The sequence below is a fragment of the Ursus maritimus genome, unplaced genomic scaffold (genome assembly GCF_017311325.1).
Source record: "Ursus maritimus isolate PB19 unplaced genomic scaffold, ASM1731132v1 scaffold_20, whole genome shotgun sequence".
Taxonomy (NCBI): domain Eukaryota; kingdom Metazoa; phylum Chordata; class Mammalia; order Carnivora; family Ursidae; genus Ursus; species Ursus maritimus.
The window spans coordinates 31,160,647-31,184,035 of NW_024424453.1; the positions used below are offsets into that span (position 1 = coordinate 31,160,647).

General features: G+C 36.4%; 1 protein-coding gene across 2 annotated transcripts in view; it reads left to right on the forward strand.

Annotated features, from left to right (window-relative positions):
* Positions 1–23,389, forward strand: part of PIK3R4 (phosphoinositide-3-kinase regulatory subunit 4) — a 76,012-nt gene that overhangs the window by 43,233 nt on the left and 9,390 nt on the right. For both annotated transcript variants that reach the window (XM_008708795.2, XM_040636824.1), the window contains exons 10-14: positions 1,252–1,453; positions 3,186–3,373; positions 4,356–4,566; positions 7,205–7,370; positions 19,574–19,738. In XM_008708795.2, coding sequence (XP_008707017.1) covers positions 1,252–1,453; positions 3,186–3,373; positions 4,356–4,566; positions 7,205–7,370; positions 19,574–19,738 — 932 coding nt within the window. The remainder of the gene's footprint in view (positions 1–1,251; positions 1,454–3,185; positions 3,374–4,355; positions 4,567–7,204; positions 7,371–19,573; positions 19,739–23,389) is intronic.

A 23,389-nucleotide genomic window follows, 5' to 3' on the forward strand; every position in this document is an offset into this window, starting at 1 on the left:
GACCTCTCTCTTATGAACTGAAATGTTGTCTAACAGAATAGAATTCTTACTACAGCTCTAAAATTGTCTACAGTAAGCAAATTTTAGGAGGAAAAGTAAAAATAAATGATGAACTTCAGGCCAGTATTAGAAAAAATTCAGTCAAGGATCTCTCTATGATTATTGTACTTTAATACAATTTTATTTTATTGTTTCTTAGCTTTCTAACTTTCTAGGGTTTGTGTCCTATTGTGACTGTGGGTTGTGAATATTATTTTAAACTCCAGTAGGATCTGGATTAAGCCCTCAGGAATTGCTATTTTATTAATTTTTTTCCATTAGTGTAATAAAATCATTCTAGAGGATTCTGTGGATGGTTTGAAAGTTAAGGAAAAATGCAAAACTATTCCACTTACCAGAATATTTGTTTCACATTGAATTATTTAAATAAGTTATTTAACATTTATTGGCTGTCAGTTTCAAGTGTTCTTGAGTGTCTTAGGCATATTAATTTACTAAAATTTCAAAATAGCCAAAAAAATAAAATAAAATTTCAAAATAGCCTTGTAAGGTGGGTGCTAATAATTATCCTCATTTTCTAGATAAATCAGTAGAGGTTTAGGGAAATTGGGTAACTTGCCCAAGGTTACACATATAGTAAGTAATAGAGAGCTTGACTGTACTTAGGCGGTCTGACTTTAATTATACTGTTATCATAGGGTGTGTTGCTTGCATTTGAAGTTTAGCCAGCATTCATCAGTTTCTGAAGTGTGTAGAATGTTTTATATATCATAGAGTGCCTTCACAAAGTGTCTCATTTAATATTCTCAACACATCTAGGAGCAAGGTTGAAGTAAGTATACTTTCTTTTACTTAATATTGTATTTCCAGAATTTTTGTTTAGATAGTAAATGTTTGTTTATTCAAAGTTACGTATTAAAGATATACTAGATACCTGGCACTGTGTTAAGTTCTTCGGAGATTTCAAAGATGAATTATACTGAATGCTCCCATTTAGAAAGAAAGTTAAGATATAAATTATGCTACAAAATAGAAAGTGCCACACTACAGGGTGTTCTTGGAGATCCGAATAGTGAGATGTTGTTCTGTATCGATACTTTTATTTTTCTCTTACCTTTTTGCTTGCTTTATTTTAGCATTGTAACTCTTAAAATTTTACAGTGGTGTTTTGACCATTCAGTTGTTAGTCATTCCAAGGCCTGTTACTGCTTTTGAAAATGACATAGAACATATGGTTTTATTTGGTTTTAGGGAATGACAGAGGAAGAGGAAGACAAACTCTTGGCACTGAAAGACTTCATGATGAAATCTAACAAAGCAAAGGCCAATATAGTAGACCAGAGCCATCTCCATGATAGTAGTCAGAAAGGTGTAATTGACTTAGCAGCATTAGGCATAACTGGGAGACAAGTTGATCTTGTTAAAACCAAACAGGAACCTGATGACAAGCGAGGTTAGTATGTTTAGTGTGTGTGTGTGTGTTTAGCTTGTTGTTATTATTTACTTCATATGGCTAGTTGTAGCTAATTAGTAGTAAAATAAAAAGTCACTTTCTCAAATATAGAACATTCAAGTACTGTGGGTGACTCCATTATGTAACAGGAAAATTTGGGGGACGAAAAGTGGAGAATTGAGTTAACAGTTAAAAGGTTATGTAACCTCTCAAAATCATGGCTCTCTGTGTCAGAATCAGGATTCAAACCGAGGCTTGACTCCAGAGCTCTGCTCTTATAATGAAATCATGTTGCCTTTATGGAGATGTATATTGAAGATGAAATCCTATTTTTTAATCCTTTAAACACCAACCCAAGGTCAACAGACGATGTTAAAATGAGATAGTTACCTAGTTTGTTTTAGTAGGTAATGCCCAGTGAAATACAAAAGAGTAGACACCAGAGAAGACTTAATCATTTGAAGTCTCAAGATTTAGAACTGTCAACTATTGTGACAAGGATGTTGGTTGACATTGACTATATGAGGTTTTTAAGATCTTGTGTGTTCGTTCTTCCTTTAACTCTTTCTGAGATGTACTTACTTCCAAGTACATGCCTTTAAAAACCACTCTTCTAGTATCAGATTTTAAGGGCAGCTGAATTATATTGAAATAAACCTCTAACTGCCAAACTTGGGATAAAGTATTTGGAACTCAATTATCTGTGGATTACATTGATGGTAAGTAAAGCACTGGTACAGATTATGAGAAAAACACAAAGACCCCAAAAGAAAAATATTGAAGGATTTGAGCTTACAACTGATGGAAGAATAGAAATCCATGTTTGAAAAGGTAAATAAATGCAAACCAGTAAGATGCCATTTTCTGCCATGTGAGTAGCAAAGACTGATGATACCTATTGTTAGGCCTTTTCATACACTGTCGATAGACTATAAATTGAACATACTCTTTTTAGAAAGCAATATTCTTATTCTTTGAGTCACCATTTTCAATTCTGGAAATTTCTCCCAAGAAATATGGATAAACGTGAAGAAATATGTATAAGAATGTTCTCAGTTTAAAAAAAAGAAATAATTGAAGTGTCCATTAATAGGGGGATAGTTAAATAAACATTCAATGTATTTAATTAAGAGAAAAACAGGTTGTGAAACACTTTGTACTATTTTATTTTTGCACAATGGTATGGTGTATCATTAAACTATATTGTCTATGAGGTTTACATATGGAGGCAATTCCTGTTATGTTTTGGTAATGCTAGAACTTTGTGTTATTTAATGTACTTTTTGTAATTGGCGAAACATTTTTTAAAAAGGGTTTCTCTTTATAGTCAGAAGGTAAGTGTATAGCAATTGATTTTTACATTTTGTTTCCTAAGTAACTGATACGAGAAATAGGTCATATTTAACAGTGTGGTCAGTGACATTTGAAAAAGTTGTTTTTATTGTTGTTTCTTGAGATAAAGTGGTTATTTGAAATTGAGCTAGCCTTGGGAAACTAGGAAGCAGTTAGCTCAAATTATTAATACCATTGAAAGTGTATCTGTCCCAGAGATAGAATGAGAGTTAATGAGTTGATGTGTAAATATAAATGAAATACAAATCAGAGATTATAAAGAACAAATAGGATGTGAAGTCCATTGCTGTCTGTCCCTCCCCCACCAAAAAAATAAATAAAAGCGCTTACTGGTTTAGAGGTTTCCCTTAGACTGACTATTCTGAATCTGTATTTGTAGCTAGAAAACACGTAAAACAAGACTCAAATGTAAATGAAGAATGGAAAAGTATGTTTGGGTCACTGGAACCACCGAACATCCCACAGGCCCTACCTAAAGGGAGTGACCAGGAGGTGATTCAGACCGGGAAACCACCTCGTTCTGAGTCCTCTGCTGGCATTTGTGTCCCTTTGTCAACTTCTCCACAGGTACTATCACTTACTCAATAATCCTGCTTTTGTCTTTCATTCCCATTTTACTGTTTTGGTTGTTTAAAGGCTGTGTACTGTACTGGAAAAATCAATGTAGTGAGTTGTCCTTTAGGGAGGACATGTTTCTTTTTTTTCTTCAAGTTATTTAAATTCTACTTAGTTAACATATAGTGTAATATTGGTTTCAGGACTAGAATTTAGTGATTCATCACTTGAATGTAACCCCCATTGCTCAACACAAATGCCCATCACCCATTTAGCCCATCTCCTGTCCACCTCCCCTCCAGCAACCCTCAGTTTGTTCTGTATTACTAAGGACATGTTTCTTTCTAAAAACAGGTTTATCTTTAATTTTATGGACAAGGGGAGGTCTAATTATTGAAAGCATCAAAAAAGGTCTTGTGTTAGAGTACTCACCAATAAAGTGATCTAAAATTGTGGGTTGAAGACATCATTATGAACTGTGATTATAATTAGGTTGCAGTGAACCTTTTAAATCTGCTTTTATTCTTCCTCTAATATAACATACCTGTAAAAATAGCAAAAATACTCCTGGAAGAGAAGTCCCTAGTTTGCCATGTGTGAGAAATGTTATGATGATTTTTATATATTTGAAATAAATTTGCAATTTAAGATAACTCTTCCCTAAGCCAGTCATATTTTAAATGAAAAATATAAACTGAACCAACTGATAAATTTCTGTTTCTTTTTACTTGAATTAATGAGGATTTTTGTTTAATGTTATTGCTGTACTGATAGTTTTTTTTTTTAATGTATAGGTTTAGAAATGTAATATTTGTGGTTAATCTTTATTTTAGTTAGGTTTTCACTGAAAAAATGTCATTGTATTTAAATGGATTTAAAAATTGGTACATTATTAAGGAAAAAAAGCAGATATAATGGAGAGAAAGAACATGGGTATACAGTTTTATCATTGAGTATACTTTATGATGTAAATAGTTATAATTCTGTTTTGCAGCTTCCAGAAGTGACAAATGTCCAAAATAGAAAACCAACAATACAGGTTTTGAGTAGTACAATTTTACCGTCTGCCTACCAGATTCGGATCACAACTTGTAAAACGGAACTTCAGCAGCTCATCCAGCAGAAGCGGGAGCAGTGTACCGCTGAGAGGGTAGCTAAGCAGATGATGGAAAATGCCGAATGGGAGAGTAAACCACCACCACCCGGTAAAAGTGCCACTGCTAGGTAGTTGTATTTTAGCCTGGGTGCCGAAGCCTACAGTCTAACGCGGGATAATTAAGGAAGTAAGAACAAAACTGTCACTTGGAAGCCCAGAGGAAGGTTTCATTAAGTGAGGAATTTTAAGTCATTATCTGTGGAGCTTGGATCTTCTTAGCTGTGTGGGCAACTTACAGTGTCTTGTTTAAGCTACTTAGTGTTTCAGCCTGTCTGGTCCATTTTCTCTATTTATAGTGCTAGGTTTTACCTGCCTGCTTAGTGTCATGCCACTTTTTCATAGAATGTCAGTCGTCTTGGAGTAAGCTCCAGCTTTTAATTTGAAGGGTTTACGTCTCTTTATTTTCTTTGGCATTTGTAAAGTAATGGGTATTTTTATTTATTTTTTTATTTTTTAAAGATTTTATTTATTTAAGAGAGAGAGAACAAGCAGGGAGAAGAACAAAAGGAGAGGGAGAAGCAGGCCCCCTGCTGAGCAAGGAGCTGATGCAGGACTCTATCCCAGGACCCTGGAATCATGACCTGAGCTGAAGGCAGACACTTAATTGAGCCACCCAGGCACCCCAGTAATGGGTACTTTTAAAAAGAAAAAAATCATCATCCAAAACTCCACCACTCAGTGATTAACATTTTGTGGAAACACTGCTATATTTTGAGAAGATTTAAAAGTAACTTAGAGCTATTTCAGATGAAAATGTGGCTCAGCTATGTTAATAGACTTGCCCAGTATAAATGTGGTGGAGCTGGTTTTTGATATTAGATTTGCAGATTTTAAAAACATTTTTAATGAGTTTCTGTATATAGATTCTTTTTTGTTTTTTTTTTGGTTTTGTGTGTGTGTGTGTGTGTGTGTGTTTTTTAAAGATTTTATTTATTTATTTGACAGAGATAGAGACAGCCAGCGAGAGAGGGAACACAGGCAGGGGGAATGGGAGAGGAAGAAGCAGGCTCATAGCAGAGGAGCCTGATGTGGGGCTCGATCCCATAACGCCGGGATCACACCCTGAGCCGAAGGCAGACGCTTAACTGCTGTGCCACCCAGGCGCCCCTGTATATAGATTTTAATAATAAAAATTTAACTTGAAAACTCCGAAAAGAAATGCATAGTTTGCTTGTGTGTACAGATTTAAAATCGCATGAATTCCTGTGTGCTTCTGTCGTGTACTCCAGGGGAAAATGCTGGTGGAGATAAATGACTTAAAGATTTAAAAAGTATTATTAAGTGGTAGGTAGCATCTCAGGTCAAATAATATCCTGGAATAGAATCTGTTTTTATAAGTAGCATTTTATACTTAAGTGGAGCTGTACTTTTTATTCCTTAATCACAAACAAGGTTTCAAGTTTTGAGGTTCAAGAAATGTGCAGTGACTGTTGGGCGTTTGATTTTTTTCTTTCCACAGTTGAATGATCGTGTGAAATTGATTTTCTCTAGAGGGAAATGTTCAATCTAGCCTGGTAGATTATCTAGACTTCATGGCAAAGTGTTTTTGATCACCTTCAAATTTAGCATATCCTCCTTAAAAGTCACATTCAGCTGTTCTTCCCACACATGTAAGCTAGAGATCCAAGGGAAACATATTTTTTTATTTAGATTTTGCCAGGTTTGGCAATAATCTTGGTTTCATTTTTGTTTTCTGGTAAAAAGAAATAATTTTATCCTAAAATGACATTGTTATCACTTAATTAGATACTCTGCTGAATCCCAATACAGGACCATCTTTAGCATAGCTTTCTGTTTTGTTTTATTTTAAAATTGATTAATATTAAATTTTAAATGTTTCACTTAATATAAAAATTGACTCATCATACATTGAGGACAGTTATGTGCAGGGACCTATGCTAGGTACTGTGAATGATTCAGAATGGATAAGACATGGTCTCTGGCCTCAGCAGATCTATAATTTATTAGAGGAAATTAATCATACACAAAAAGAATATACGTAATATAACAAGTGTATAGATGTCGCAAAGTACTGGGAAATCCATGGGCATTCTGAGGCTATAATTCATAATACTGTTTAATTAACATGTTGATACCATACAATAAATGACTGCAGGTGATGAGGAAATCAACATTTAGGTGTTTACTGTGGACCTGGGACAATATTAGACACTATACATCTCGTTTATCCATATCCACCCTTTGGGTTAAGTAATATTTCCCTCATTTTACATTTGAGGAAATTGAAGCTCAGATAGTTTAAATAAGTACCCTAAGGTCACACATTATATTATGGTGTATCTGGGTCTTTGAGATTTGAGAACCAGGTTGCCTCCCTAGCACCCAGCTTCTCTAGGTTTACGATAGCCATTATCTCTGAGTGTTGAGCAAGTAGTCAGGGTTTTTCTAGGTGGTAAGTGACTGTTGTGCACTAGACACTAGAGGAGGGCCCCATGTGCAGTCTTTCTAAGGCTCTTTGATCAACACTTAATTGCTATCTTGGATGTCTTAATAAATAATAGTAACTGTCATGGTCTAATAGACCACTTTGTATCGTCTAGCTGTTGGTACCCTTTGTTTAGTTCTTACGATTGTTCTCATGCTGGTCGTTGGTGACTATAGCTGGAGGTGAGGAATATTGTATTTGTACACTATAGTTTAAGACCTGCTCCTTTGCTTTTCCTTAGGGTGGCGTCCTAAAGGGCTACTAGTTGCACATCTTCATGAACACAAATCTGCTGTGAATCGAATTAGAGTGTCTGATGAACATTCACTTTTTGCAACATGTTCAAATGATGGCACAGTGAAAATCTGGAACAGTCAAAAGATGGAAGGGAAGACCACCACTACCAGGTAATAATGCTTGGGAGCAGAATCCATTTATTCAATCAACAAATGTTTGTTGACTGCTCACTCTGACAGGTGCTGTTTTAGGATATAGCAGTGGTAAGTGGAAGAAATACCTGTTCTGTGGAGCTTTTCTCGTGCTTTTCTTGTTATCAGTTCAGTGACTACAGTTAACCACAAAATCATCAAGCACAATATCTTTGATAACCAAAATAAGTTAAAAGTTTACTTTTAGCAATGTGATACAGTTTTGTGCTGTTTACTTTTTAAAAGAGATCTATGTTTTTACTCTGTGCTTAATTATTTTCATGTTCATTCTTTCTTGGCATTGCATTGGTCAGAACATCAATCAAAACCAGTAACAGAGTCCTGGCTTCATTTAGTAATTTTTTGTCAACATTTGATTATGAAATTTCAAGCCTATAAGTAAAGTTGAAAGAGTTTCACAGTGAACATTCATGCACTTGCCACACAGATTCTGTAATTTTACTAGATTTGCCATGTCATGTAATTATATTATCCATCCTCCTATCCGTTCATCTTTTTAAATTGTATTTCAGAATAAGTTGCAGACATTAGTACACTTCCCCTAAACACTTCAGCTTATTTATCATTAAGTAGAGATCAGTATGTGTTTATAATTTTTTTTTGTTTGGGATGAAATTTATATGCTATGAAATACACAGATCTTAAGTGAACCATTCCGCGAGTTCCAAGAAATAACATACACTTCGGCAACTTAAGCCAGTCTCAAGGTATAGAATGTAGCCATCACACCAGAAGAATGTCCCCTAATGTCCCTTCACAGAGAACTCCTGCCTACAACCATTCTTTTGATTTTTTTCCCACCATTGTTACCATTTTCATTAGTATTTTAAACACCTCTTCTGATAATTATTTTTCAAATGGCTCTTTGTTATTATCATCATCAGTTGAATTCATTGTCCCTTTTATTAAGAGGGGAAGTTCAGTTGACATGTGTAAACCTCTCCAGAAACAACTTGGAATCATTGATTAACTTTACAAAAGCTTCGTTAATTCCCAAATGATTTTTATTACTGAGCCATGCCCTCTGTATTCCAGTGTCATATTTTAGGGAGTGGTATCCCAGTGTCACATTTCAGACAGTGGTATCCCAGAAAATGTGGCAGTTCAGCTGACTGTATAGTCTTTAGGAAGTTTGTATGATAATTAGGAGATTGGATTTCCTCTGGATGCAGCTGCTCTTGCTTTTCTGTAACACCTGCTGTCTTGTTTGTGGAGTGCAGTAGGCCTTGGCTTGGGGGTGCTTCATTCCACAGTGGGGACGTGGGGAAGGGAACAGAATGTGATACCCTTATCATATGCCTTCATGAACTGGATTAGGGGAGAAGCAGGCCATTATTATTGCCAGATCCAAGTGGGGAACAGCTGGTGGCTGGAAAAGAGCAACAAAACTTTTTTTCTTAGGAAAAGTATTTTCTTAGGAAATGTTACTAGTACATTCTCTCTACTGAGGTTTTTCCCCCTATGCGTTACGTTGGCTGACCACCCAGTTCCCAGTGCTGACTTTCTCGTTGAATATTATTGTGATTTAGGCCACGCAGCTCTTGGCCCTGCCATTTTCTTCATTCTTGAGTTAAATTTTTGCTTTGTCCCTTGGGCACTAGTTTGTGAAAAATTGCTCTTTTTCTAAACTTGTACATTAAATTTTTAAAAAACTTAATCCTTTATAGTATTCTAAATTATATTTTCCATATATGCTTCTTGTGTTACCCTATTTTGGGCTCATTTAGCTTCTCAGTTTTAGGGGAGGTTGATGAATTTGGTACTTCTTGAATTGTGATGATAAAACATCTCAGTGGAGTTTTGTCTGGATGAAGAGATGACACAGTATGAGAGGTGTGCAAGAAAGTTACAGTGTTACATATTTTAGAGTTGCTGATAGTGTTGGAGGTTGAAGTTTTTGAGTGGTGTGGCTACTCTGAAGAAAAGGGAGCATAAAGGCCTATAAAAGGCCTGAGTATGCCTGAGGCCTTAATCTTTGCCAGTTGAATTTCAGGGACAGGAAGAGTGGTGGTCAGGAAAGGAGAAAGAAGCAGCCATTTAAGTTACATCAAACTGCACAGAAGAAAGAGTTTTAAGAAAGGAACTTAGAGGCAGCTCTCAAATGTAATATAAAAGCCAATTGGCATGAAAACCTAGTAAGGCCATTGGGCATTCTCATACAGTGCCCTTTGGTGGAATGCAAGTGATACATCCATCATCTTTGGAGGGCTTTTTGACAATATATATTACAAGCATTTATGATGTCCATATCCTAAGGAAATGACTAAGAATGAACTCAGAGATTTAGTTTTAAGGGCTTTTCAGATTGGCTTCCTTTATAATAGTAAAAAATTAGAAAGAAACCAGAGGTTTAGCAGTAGAGGTAAAATTAGATAAGTGCTGGTGCAAATACAAAAGTGATGTTGCGGGAATAAGTTTGTTTTTTTTTTTTTTTTTTTTTTAAAGATTTTATTTATTTATTCGACAGAGATAGAGACAGCGGCGAGAGAGGAACACAAGCAGGGGGAGTGGGAGAGGAAGAAGCAGGCTCATAGCAGAGGAGCCTGATGTGGGGCTCGATCCCGCAGTGCCGGGATCACGCCCTGAGCCGAAGGCAGACGCTTAACCGCTGTGCCACCCAGGCGCCCCCGGGAATAAGTTTTTTGATATAAAATATGTTAATATGTCGTGTAAGAAAGTAGGTTTAAGAACTCATGTAGGGTTTCTGTTTTTGGAATGATCAAGTAAGGATTTCTAAAAATCTCTTTAATAAAAATAGAACACTGGTAGATACTGTCAATATCAACTTTTTCAGAACTCTAGAAATTAAGTCCTGCATTAGTCTGAAGAGCATTCTTTAAGAATATCAGCTTTCAGAACAGTGAGCCATGTGTTCCCTGATTTTATCCCCTTTTACCAAGCAGTGCAGTAGCTTTGAAAACTAATAGTCCCCCAGTCTTTTATCATGCTGTTCAGTGGCTTTGAAACTCAAAGTCCCACAACTGTGGTAGCCCTGAAAACCAGCAGCTTAGTAGTGACCGGAGGGGTCATAATGGCCAAAAGCCCCATTTCTAGGGAATTGTCACTATTTGACCTTTCTGCCACCTTGCTGAAAGCTCCATTCTCAGGATCTATCTTTATTTGATCTGACTCATCCTGTTCTTTGAGAAAAACTCTGCCCACAGGACATTTGTTGAAATTATCAATGCTGTTTGTTAACATTGCAGCCTGAGGTGGCATTACCAATTGTAGCTAACAAGAGACTAACAAAAAACTTATAAGGAAGAACTAGGGAATGATATATCTGTAGGGGCCTTTGGAAAGTTCAGACATATTCATGGGTATCTATAAGGCCACATGCATGTATAGTATGCATGTATTGTATGCATGCCCAAGAAAGAACTGAGAAGACCCCGAGTTCTTGCCTCTGGCTGACCTTGAGACTCTTTGCAAGCAGGAAATGAAAGATGAGGCAGAGTTGTAAGCTGCCTTCTTGAAGGTGTCTTGCAAACACAGAGAACCTCAACAAAGGCTAGAATGCTTTTCATTTCAAGGCATGTAAGGAAAGGAAATGTCTGTGTAGTCATTAGCCGACCACTAAGTTAACTGAACAAAGACTTTAGTGGCTACACATGAGAAAGAATATGGACTTCAGAGAATTAATCCAAGAGGAGTCACTAAATAAACAGCAATAGCCTTGGAATATTATTTCCAAAATTGGCATATTAGAATATCTAGTTTTGAACAAAAAATTGCAGGTCAGGAAAAGAAACAGGAAAGTATGGTTTATATACAGGAAAAAAAGTCAATGGAAACTCTTCCTCCATAATCCCAGATATTGGACTTACTAGACAAAGATTTTAAATTAGCTATTAAAAATATTTTCAAAGAATTGAAGAAACCGTGTTTAAAGAATTAAAAGTAAATTAAGAAAATGTCTCCAAATATCCATATCAATAAAGAGATAGAAGTGATCGATAGAAATTCTGGAGTTGAAAAGTGAAATAACTGAAATAATGAAATAAGTGAAATAAATGAAAAATTCACAAGAAAGGCTGAACGGATTTCAGCTGGCAAGAGAAAAAATCAGCTGAGGGTTGATCAGTTGACATTATTCAGTCCGAGGTACAAAAACTAAAAAAGAGTAAAGAAAAATGAACAGAGCTTCATAGGCGTGCAGAACACCACGTGTGCTAAGATACACATAGTAGGAGTCCTAGAAGGTGAGGAGAGAGAAAAAGGAGGAGAAAGAGTATTTGAAGAATCACTGGCTAAGAACTCCCCAGATTTGGTGGAAAACATTAATCTGCATATTTAAGCAGCTCAGTGAACTCCAAGTAGGATGAAAATCAAAGAGAGCCATACTTGACACAAGATGAGCAAACTGTTGAAAGACAGAATCTTGAAAGCAGTGAGAGATAAGGGACTTACTGCATACAGGGGATCCTTAATAAGATTAATAGCTGACATTTCATTGAAATGATGGAGACTGGAAGTCAGTGAGATGACATATTCGAAGTGTTGAAAGAAAAAGACTGTCAACTGAAAATGCTATATGCAGCAGAATTGTCCTCCAAAAACAAAGGAGAGGTCATTAAAAACAGGGAATTTATTACTAGGAGATTTTCCCTAAATGAAATACTTAAAGGTGTTTTTTGTGCTGAAAGGAAAGGACATGAGACAGTAACCTGAATCCACATGAAAAAACAGAGACAGTACAAATTATTTTTATAACTCTTTTATAGCCTGTTGTCTTATTTAAAAGATGATCACGTAAATAATTATAAAATTGTGTCTATGGGCTTGTAGTATATAAATATAGAATTTATGTGACAATAATAGTACAGAAGAGGGAGGAAGGAACAAGGAACTTCTGAAGCAAAGTTTTTGTGTATTAATGAAATTGGTATTAATCTGATTAGATAACAAATGTATTTCCCAGGGAAAAAACCTTTCAAAAACATGTATAAGAAACAACAAAGAAATTAAAATGGTATACTAGAAAATACATTTTTAACACAAAAGAAGGCAGTGGTGGAGGAATACAACAGTAACAACAAAACCTGTGCAAGACAGAAAAAACAAATAGCAAAATGTCAAACATAAGCCTTACCTTATTGGTAATCATATAAATGTAATCAGAAGGCAGTGTTGGCAGAAAGTATAAAAAAAATGATATGACTTATGTGCTGTTTACAAGAGACACACTTTATTTTTATTTATTTATTCAGTTTTAAAATTTTTAATTCCAGTATAGTTAACATACAGTGTTATCTTAGTTTCAGGTGTACAGTACAGTGATTCAGTAATTCTAAGTATATTACTCAGTGCTCATTGTGATAAATGTACTTTTAATCCCCTTTACCTATTTCACCCATTCCCCCTCCCTTGTAATCATCACTTCTCTGTAGTTAAGAGTCTGTGTTTTTGGTTTGTCCCCTTTTTTTCTTTGTTCATTTGTTTTGTTTCTTAAATTGCACATATGAATGATATCATATGGTATTTGTCTTACTCTGAGTGGCTTATTTCACTTAGCATTGTACTCTTTAGATCCATCTATATCGTTGCAAATGGCAAGAGTTCATTCTTTGAAATGAGTAATATTCTATTGTGTATATATACCACATCTTTATCCATTCATCTATCAATGGACACTTGGGCTACTTCTATATTTTGGCTATTGTAAATAATGCAGTAAACGTAGGGGAGTATATATCTTTTTGAATTAGTGTTTTCTTTTTTTTTTTAAAGATTTTATTTATTTATGTGACAGAGACAGCCAGCGAGAGAGAGGGAATACAAGCAGGGGGAGTGGGAGAGGAAGAAGCAGGCTCATAGCGGAGGAGCCTGATGTGGGGCTCGATCCCAGAACGCCAGGATCACGCCCCGAGCCGAAGGCAGATGCTTAACCACAGTGCCACCCAGGCGCCCCTGAATTAGTGTTTTCATATTCTTTGGGTGGATACCCAGTAGTGCAATTCCTGAATCATAGGGTAATCCAATTTTTAAGTTTTTGAGGAACCTCCATACTGTTCTTCACAGTGGCTGCATCAGTTTGTATTCCCACCAAAAGTGTATGAAGGTTCCTTTTTCTTCCCATCTTCACCAACACTTGTTGTTTCTTGTGTTTTTGATTTTAGGCATTCTGACAGGTATGAGGGGATATCTCATAGTGGTTTTGATTTGCATTTCCCTGATGATGAGTGATGTTGAACATCTTTTCATGTATCTGTTGGCCATCTGTATGTCTTCTTTGGTAAAATGTCTGTTTATGTCTTCTGCCCATTTTTTAATTGGATTATTTGTGGTTTTGGTGTTGAGTTGTAGAAGTCTTTATATATTTTGGATGCTAACCCTTTAGCAGATATGTCATATGCAAATATCTTCTCCCATTCAGCAGATTGTCTTTTAGTTTTGTTGATTGTTTCCTTTGCTGTGCAGATGCTTTTTATTTTGATGTAATCCCCATAGTTTATTTTTGCTTTTGTTTCCCTTGTCTCAGGAGACATAGCTTAGAAAAATGTTGCTATGGCCGATGTATAAGAGATGCACTTTAGATTCAAGTACACAAGTTGGTTGAAAGTAAAAGGATACACCATGTAAACAGTACCAAAAAGAGAGCTGGAGCAGCTATATTAATATTGGACAAAATAAGCTTTAAGACAAAAATTGCTACTATAGATAAATAAGGACGTTTTATAATGATAGAAGAGTCAGTGCATCAGGAAAACATAACAATTTGCAAACATATGTACCTGATAACACATCCCCCAAATGAAGCAAAAACTAACAAAATTGAAGGGAAAAGTAAGGTAATTCAATAATAGTTGAGACTTGAATACTCTGCTTTCAGTATGGATAGAACAAGTAGGCATAAGATCAACAAAGAAAATGGCAGATTTAATCAACACTACAAATGAACCAGATCTAAAGATTTTAATAGAACACTCCACCCAACAGTAGCAGAATACAAATTCTTTTCAAGTGCACATGGAACACTTTCCAGATTAAACCACATATGAGGCCATAAAACAAGCCTCAGTAAATTTAAAAGCATTGAAACATATCAACATGTATGTTCTCTAACCACAGTGGAATGAAGCTAGATATCAGTAACAGAAAGGTTTGAGAAATTGACAAATATGTGGAGATTAAGCACCACATGGCTAAATAACCAGTAGTTCAAAGGGAAATTAGCGAATACTTTGAGATGAATGAAAATGAAAACACAACATGCCAAAACTTATGGAATGCAGCTAAAGGAGTATTTAGAAATTTATAGCTGTAAACATCTATATTTAAAAACAAGAAAGATCTTAAATCAATAACTTAGCCTTAACCTTAGGAAGCTAGTAAAAGAAGAGTAAAGTAAACCCTAAGCAACTAGAAGGAAGGAAATAATAAAAACTAAAGGGGAAATAAAGAAAAATCAACAAAAGCAAAATTTATTCTTTGGAAAGATCAAGATTGTCAAACTTTTTCTTCAGTAACCAATATAAAAAAGAGAGAGGACTCAAATTACTAAAATTAGGAATGAGAGAGGGGGCATTACTACTGACATGACACGTAATAAAAGGAATTATGACAAAAATACTGGAACAATTATATGTCAACAAATAATCTAGATGAAATGGACAAATTCCTAGAGAGACACAAGCTGTCAAAAATGACTCAAGAAGAGGGGCGCCTGGGTGGCTCAATTGGTTGAGTGTCTGCCTTAGGCTCCGGTCTCCCTGCTCAGTGGGGAGTCTCCTTCTCTCCCTCTGCCCCTCCCCCTTGTTTGTGCTCTCTCACTCTGCTCTCTCTCTCAAACAAATAAATAAAAATCTTTAAAATACTCAAGAAGAAATAGAAAATCTGAATAGACCTATAACAAAAAGATTTAATTAGTCATTTAAAAAAAATTCCCACAAAGAAAAGCCCAGGCCTCATTTAATGAAATAACACTCATCTTTCAAAACTCTTCCCAAAAAACAGATGAGGGAACATTTCCTAATTCATTCCGTAAGGCCAATATTACCTGATGCCGTAACCAGACAGATACATCAAGAGAAAACAATACACGAATACCCATGATTATTATAAGCATAAAAATCCTACACTACATACTAGTAAACTGAGTCCAGCATATTAAAATGATTATATACCATGACCAAGTTCAGTTGATGCCAAGACTGCAGACCTTGTTCAACATATGAAAATCAATAAGGAATATATCCTGTTAATAGAACAAAGGATAAAGACCAAGTGATCATCTCAACAGAAAGCATTTGACAAAATCTCACACTGTTTTATGATTAAAAACAATTCAGTCTAGTAATAGATGAGAACTGATAAAGGACATCTACAAAAAACCCATAACTGTGATATCATACTTAATGGTGAAAGACTGAAAGCTTTCCCCCTGAGATGAGGAACCGGATAAGGATGTCCGCTTTTGCCACTTCCTGGAGGTTTTAGGGCAATTAGATAAGGGAAAGAAGTAAAAGGCCTACAGATTAGAAAGGAAGAAGTAGAACTAAATTAGCATACAGCATAATTTTGTTTATAGAGTATCTTAAGCAATGAAAAGAAAGACCTCTTAGAACTAACAAATGAGTTCAGCAAAGTTGCAGAATACAAGATGATGCTGTATTTGTATATAGAATAAAACATTGCATTTCTGTGTGCTAACAATGAATGATCTAAAGGTGAAATTAAGAAAACAATTCCATTTACAATAGCATCAAAAAGAAAATACTTATGAATAAATTTATCAAAAAAGTACTGAGAACTATAGTATATTGAAGACCATAAAAACATCATTGAAAGAAATTGTAGATCTCAATAAATGGAAATACATCTTACGTTCATGCTGTGTTCATTTAATGGAATACTTAACATTGTTAAGATAGCAGTCCTCCCCAAATGGATGTACCCATTCAATGCAATCCCTATGAAATTACCAGCCTTTCTGCAGAAATTGACGCCCTGATTCTAAAATTCATAAAGAAATGCAAATGACTTAAATAGCCAAAGTACTCTTGGAAGAACAAAGATGGAGAACTCACACTTCCAGATTTGCTTTATGGCAAGAGTTTCTGAAATATAACCTCAAGAGCACATGTGACAAAAGAAAAAAAATAGATAAGTGAGACTTCATCAAAACTACAGACATTTATGCTTCAAAGGACACTGTCAAAAAAGTGAAAGGACAACCCCCAGAACAAGAGAAATACTTGTAAATATAAATATACAGAATATGTATATATGCTTTTTCAACTCAACAATAAGAGGACAATTAAAAAATAGTGGATTCAAATAGATGTTTCTCCACAGAGGACCAGGAAACATACAGAAAGCTGTCCCACATGATTAGTCACTAGGGAAATGCAAATAAAACTGTAGTGAGGTAACATTTCACACCGACTAGAATGGCTGTTATCAAAAAGACAATAACAAGTGCTGGAGAGAATGTGGAGAAACTGGTACCTTTATACGTTGCTGGTAGGAATGTAAAATGGTGCAGTAACTGTGGAAAATAGTTTTGGCAGTTTCTCAAATGCTAAACACAGAGTTACCTAATAATGACCCCTCGATTCCACTCGTAGGTATAAACCCAAGACAGTTGAAGACATTTGTTCACACAAAAATCTGTACACACGTGTTCACAGCAGCATTATTCATAATAGCCCAAGAGTGGAAACCACAATGCCTGCAAGCTGTTGAGTGGACAAACAAAATGTGGTGTATCCTCCATACAATGGAGTTATTATTTAGCCACAAAAAAGAGTGAAATACACATGCTACAACATGGATAAACCTTGAAGACATGCTAAGTGAAAGAAGCCCGATTCAGAGATCAGCTAGCATATTGTATGATTCCCTTTATATGAAATATCTGGAATAGGCAAATCCACAGAGACAGAGAAAGTAGATTAGTACAGATCTTCCTTGATTTATGATGGGGTTATGTCATGATAAAACCACTGTAAGTTGAAAATACCTCAAGTCAAAATGCATTCAATACACCTAACCTGCCAAACACCATAGCTTAGCCAATGTGCTAAGCCTACATTAGCCTACAGTTGGGCAAAATTATTTAACACAAAGCCCATTTTATAATAAAGCATTGAATATCTCATGTAATTTATTGAATACCAAAAGAAAGAACAGTTGTAGGGGTTCATAATGGTTGTAAGTGTGTTGTTTTTTTACCCTTGTGATCATGTGGCTGCCTGGGAGCTGTGGCTCCCTGCTGCTGGTGAGCTAGATCGTATGGTGTGTCACTAGCAAGGAAAAGATCAAATTCGAAGTTTGAAGTACAGTTTCAACTGAATGGCTGTTGCTTTTATACTATCATGAAGTTGAAAAATTGTAAGTCAAGGACTATCCATAGTTGGCAGGAGCTGGGGGAATGGAGGATTGGGGAGTGACTGCTGACGGGTACAGGGTTTCTTTTTGGGGTGGTATAAAGGTTCTTGAATTACATAATGGTAATGGTTACAAAACTTAGTGACTACAACTGTCAGTCTCTTTAAAAGAGTGAATTTCATGATAGGTAAATTATATCTCAATAGTAGAGGGAGAGAGAGAGCAAACAAATGCAAGAGACTGTGCGGTACTGGTATTCCTTTTTCTCCTGACTCATCTACCATATTGGTTGGGTCCCTGGAGGCACTATGTTTAAGTGTGTCCAAAGACTTACACACAAACGTTTACAGCGGCATTATTCATAATAGCTAAAAGGCAGAAACAGCAGAAATGTTCATCAGCTGATGAATGGATAAAGAAAATGTGGTATTCCACAGAAAGGAATAATACTTGGCTGTAAAAAGGAATGGATGAACCTTGAAAACACTTTGTTAAGTGAAAGAAGCCAGATACAAAAGGCAACATATTATATGACTGCGTTCAAAGAAATCTCCAGAATGGGCAAATTCATAGAAACTTAAGCAAATTTGTTTCCGGGGGCTGGCAGGAGAGGAAAAAGAGGAGTGAATGCTAATGGATGTGAGGTTTCCTTTTTGGGTTTCTTAGGAATGATGAAAATATAGAATCAGACACTGATGATTTACGCAAAATTCTGTTAACATACTAAAAATCATGGAATTATACACTGTAAAATATTATACCTTATGGTATCATGTCCCAACAAAGCTGTGATTAAGAAAAAGTAAACTAGAGAATAATGATTAATAAAAAAATTCAACATATCATTCCATATTTATTTAAAAAGCAAATATGAATATATTGTAATATGCATAGAAAACCCTTTGGTAGGTTATATATAACAAAATGTTAATAGTGTTTCTGGGTGATAGAATTATAAATGTTTTTACTTTTCCCTATTCTTTTCTGTAGTTTTGATAATTTTTTATAGTATGTATTAGCTTGCATAATAAAATGAAACAGAAAAGATGGAGATGAATAAATTTGGTGATTAGGGGCTTGTGATCTTTCAGAAGTATGGCCCTGTAGAAGGATGAGTATGCACCTTATGAAGGAGGTACTGAAGGTATTGAAAGGGAATTGGTGATCATGGGAGGCACCCTGTGTAGTTCATCTATTCAAGAAGTTTGGCAGTGAATTTGAGAAAGGGAAGTAGCTTGAGACGTCAGTATGTGTGTGGGAAAGACTGAATATTATAATAAATATTTTGCATTTATGAGTGTTTTATTATTTACTTATTATTTGAGCTCCACTGTGTTCCAAGTAGAGAAGTCAGGGCAGTCCTGTTTTGTCGATGAATAAACTGATACACAGCAGAGTAAGTGGCTTGACCATGGTCATATGGGTGGTCCGTGCTGGAACTAGTCATTCCAAAGCCAGTGCTTTTCCTGCTGCGTCAGGCTGCATCCCAGGAATTGCAGAATAGGTAAGAAAAGGGCTTAAGGTATTGCAAGAGTGAAAGGAAAGCTGGATGAGGGCATTAAGAATGGGAGCTCCAGTTGGAAAGGATGGACAGTTCTTCTGTGACAGGAGAGAAGTGTGTGGGGATGGCCATTTGAAAATATGAAAAGTTGATTTTGTGCCAATGCTTTTGAGCAGGAGTCTAAGATTTGTTAGGAGAGCAAGGAGGTAAAACAGACCTCAAAGTAGTAATTTTGTTGCTCAACAGCCATGTGGATATTTATTGAATAATAGCAATAATAATGCTCTTGTGGCCCTTGCAGAAATGCGTTCTGTTTTCTTTTGTGCAGATCTACTCTTACATACAGCCGAATTGGAGGACGTGTCAAGACGCTTACATTCTGCCAGGGGTCCCACTACTTAGCCATTGCGTCTGACAACTGTGCTGTCCAGCTTCTTGCGATTGAAGCTTCTAAGCTGCCCAAGTCTCCTAAGATTCAGCCTCTGCAAAGCAGGTATCTATCTTTTGTTTTTTTTTAACTGCATTTAGTGCACCAGGGTAATTTAATCCTACCTTGCCAGTGTAGTTTGGATCAACTGAGGGCCTATTAGTTTGTACTTTGTTTTAGCACATGAAATAAATAATAAATAAAACTGTGTTTCAGCTCATATTTGTCAGATGCAGTTAGTTTCAGAAAGCTATGTCTGCCTATCTTCTTTCTGCCAAAGGTCAGAAGGGCGGCTTTGAACTTGTGGCTCATCCCAGTCTGGAATCTGAATAACCTAATTATCAGTTGGATCTTCTGTCTCAGCTACAAAAAGCATAATTCTGGCTGGCTGATTTTGAGAATGTGAATGTTCTTCATTAAAGGAAACTCAAAACGTTGTCAGCATTTTGTCACTTGGCATTAAAATGTCTGAAGTTGATGGGAAGGAACATGGAGTGCTGCTTTTAGTCAAATGATTTGCTTATTATTGTAAAACGAAATACTGGCTGGTTTTATCTGAGAATTTATTTCATATAAATTGTGGTTGCCCACAGATTAAACACAGGGTAAAATGTTTAAAGATAAAGCAGAACAAGTTTTCAACTGACCAGTATGTGCTACACACCAAGGATGCCAAATACAAATAAGATCTATTAGGCTAAGATGCTACAGCCTAATGGAAGAAGCAGACCAGTTAACAGGTGATTCCAGTTGCAGTGTGATAATGTGCCCATGGTACAGGGACAGGGGGAGCCAGCGTGCCGGCGATAGGGAAGGAGGCCTGGGGGAGGGGAGACCAGAGATGTAAGTTAGCCAGCCAAAGCAGGGTGGTCGAGAAGGGCATGGCAGCAGAGGGGGTAGATCCCACAGGAAGAAAGCAGAGTGAGCAGATTTTTATACTTACAAGGATTATAAGACACGGCGGTTGGGGCAGCTAAGGAGGGAAAGGATGTATGTTGGATCGTCTAGGATTTTATTGTTTATGTTATTTTATTGTTTGTTTATAATTTTGTTTAGCCCTTATAATTAAAAATATGCATTATGTTTAATACATTCACAGAACAGATTTGGGCAGCTTTTGTCTAGGACATATTACATATTGTTTTTAACTAAAAAATACCTGCCAGTTTTCTTTAAAATTGTTTCAGCAGAGGATGACTGTGTAACAGTATAACTACTGAGTTCCATGGAACTTAACCAACAGCTGTTGGCGGATTGTGTTCTGTGATAGCTGTGCTGTTAGGACACACACAGAGACATGCACCTTCCTCCCACAGGTACCTCACAGCCGATAGCACTTTCCACTATGGATGTTATTGTCTTTACCGTAAGCAAACATTGATACGTAGATGAGAGATTGTGCCAGAACGTTTAGTAGATTTCACTCTGCCTGATAGCAGTTGCTCCAAAGAAACCTTGCCATGAGTCTTTTCTTTTAAGTTTGCTTCTTTCAGTCAGATTGACTCTCGTCATGCCTCTTAATAATTAGAATTTATAGCACCTTTTCACATTTTATTTGGCATTTGGACTTTTCATCATCCCTCTAGGGGAAATACAGTCATTATTAGAATGTTTGTAAATATAGTTGTTTCTCTAAGACACAGAGGTCAGCAAACTATACCTGCATTATGGCTCATAAGCTAAGAATGATTTTTGCGTTTTTAAAAGATTGTAAAAAAATGAATATGCAGTAGAGCTGTGACTTGCAAAGCCTGAAATATTTACTGTCTGGCTCGTTACAGAAAATGTTTGCTGACTCCTGATCTAAGAGATAAAACTAAAATAGTGTGTGCTGCAGAAGCATGACATATGCTGGTCAGGGAGGCTGGCCAATATGTTTATCAATTCTTTTTAGTTTAAAAATGCCTCAGCTTGAAGAAAATAGGCATACTCATATAATGGAATAGTACATAAAAAGGAATCAGTGTTATCTTACTACTTTTATTATCGGTAATGAAAGGAATAAACTATTGATTAATGCAACAACCAATGAATCCTAAATCCTTTTTGCTAATGAAAGAAGTCAGACCCAAAAGGCTATTTATTGTATGTTTCCAACTAGGGAGGAATTGAGATCAGTGGTAGTCACAGGTTGGGGGTGGGGTAGGAGTTGACTACAAAGGGGCTGCACAAGATAATTTTTGGGGTGTGGACTTGTTCTTTGTGGTTCTGTGGTAGAAGATCCATGGCTGTGCATCTGTCGTAATGCACAGAACTAGATACCACAAAGAGTGAATTTTACTCTAAAAAAAAAATCAACCCAGATACAGGATGAAAGCTAGAATGCAGTCTATGACAAATCAGTCTACTTATTATATAGATGAAGCTTATAGTCACATTGAAGAGTGTGGGCAATAAACAAGCCAACCTAATACCTTTGGAAGACTGTGGTTTAATTGGACACTGCAAGGCAAATGACAGAAGGAACTGAACTTAAACACTATGTTCTAGTTGGTTGTTTTTCCCAGGAATATGGTTTATCAACTCCAGCATTACTTTAGTTGTATATTAAGGTTGAACAATAGGTAAATATGTAGGTAATGAGAGCCAGATTTCTCACTGCTGAAGAAAGAAGAAATTCATATTACAAATATGAAAAGAGGATGGCTAATCAGGGAAATTCAAATCAAAACCACACTGAGATACCACCTTACGCCAGTTAGAATGGCAAAAATAGACAAGGCAAGAGACAACAATTGTTGGAGAGGATGTGGAGAAAGGGGATCCCTCCTACATTGTTGGTGGGAATGCAAGTTGGTACAGCCACTCTGGAAAACAGTGTGGAGGTCCCTTAAAAAGTTAAAAATTGAGCTACCCTATGATCCAGCCATTGCACTACTGGGTGTTTACCCCAAAGATACACACGTAATGAAGAGAAGGGCCATATGCACCCCAATGTTCATAGCAGCATTGTCCACAATAGCTAAATTGTGGAAGGAGCCGAGATGCCCTTCAACAGATGACTGGATTAAGAAGTTGTGGTCCATATATACAATGGAATATTACTCAGCTATCAGAAAGAACGAATTCTCAACATTTGCTGCAAAATGGACGGCACTGGCGGAGATAATGCTAAGTGAAATAAGTCAAGCAGAGAAGGACAACTATCATATGATTTCTCTCATCTATGGAACATAAGAACTAGGATGATCAGTAGGGGAAGAAAGGGATAAAGAAAGGGGGGGTAATCAGAAGGGGGAATGAAGCATGAGAGACTATGGACTATGAGAAACAAACTGAGAGCCTCAGAGGGGGGTGGGGTGGGGGAATGGGATAGACCGGTGATGGGTAGTAAGGAGGGCACGTATTGCATGGTGCACTGGGTGTTATACACAACTAATGAATCATCAAGCCTTACATCGGAAACCGGGGATGTACTGTATGGTGACTAACATAATATAATAAAAAATCATTGAAAAGGGGATGGCTAGAATGAACCCTGGTGCCGGGTAGATATCAATATGGACTCAGTATCAGTATGGACTCATGATACATGTATATGCATATGTGTGTATATATGTGTGTGTGTGTATGTTTGTATACATATGCACACATACACATACAAAGATATGGAAGTACAGATAATGGGTGTAGGTATGAGGTGTCTAGCTCATATTTTCTAGCTCTGGCCATTGAAAGAGACTGGAGCAGGGACCCCCAGGGACCCCCCCCCCCCCC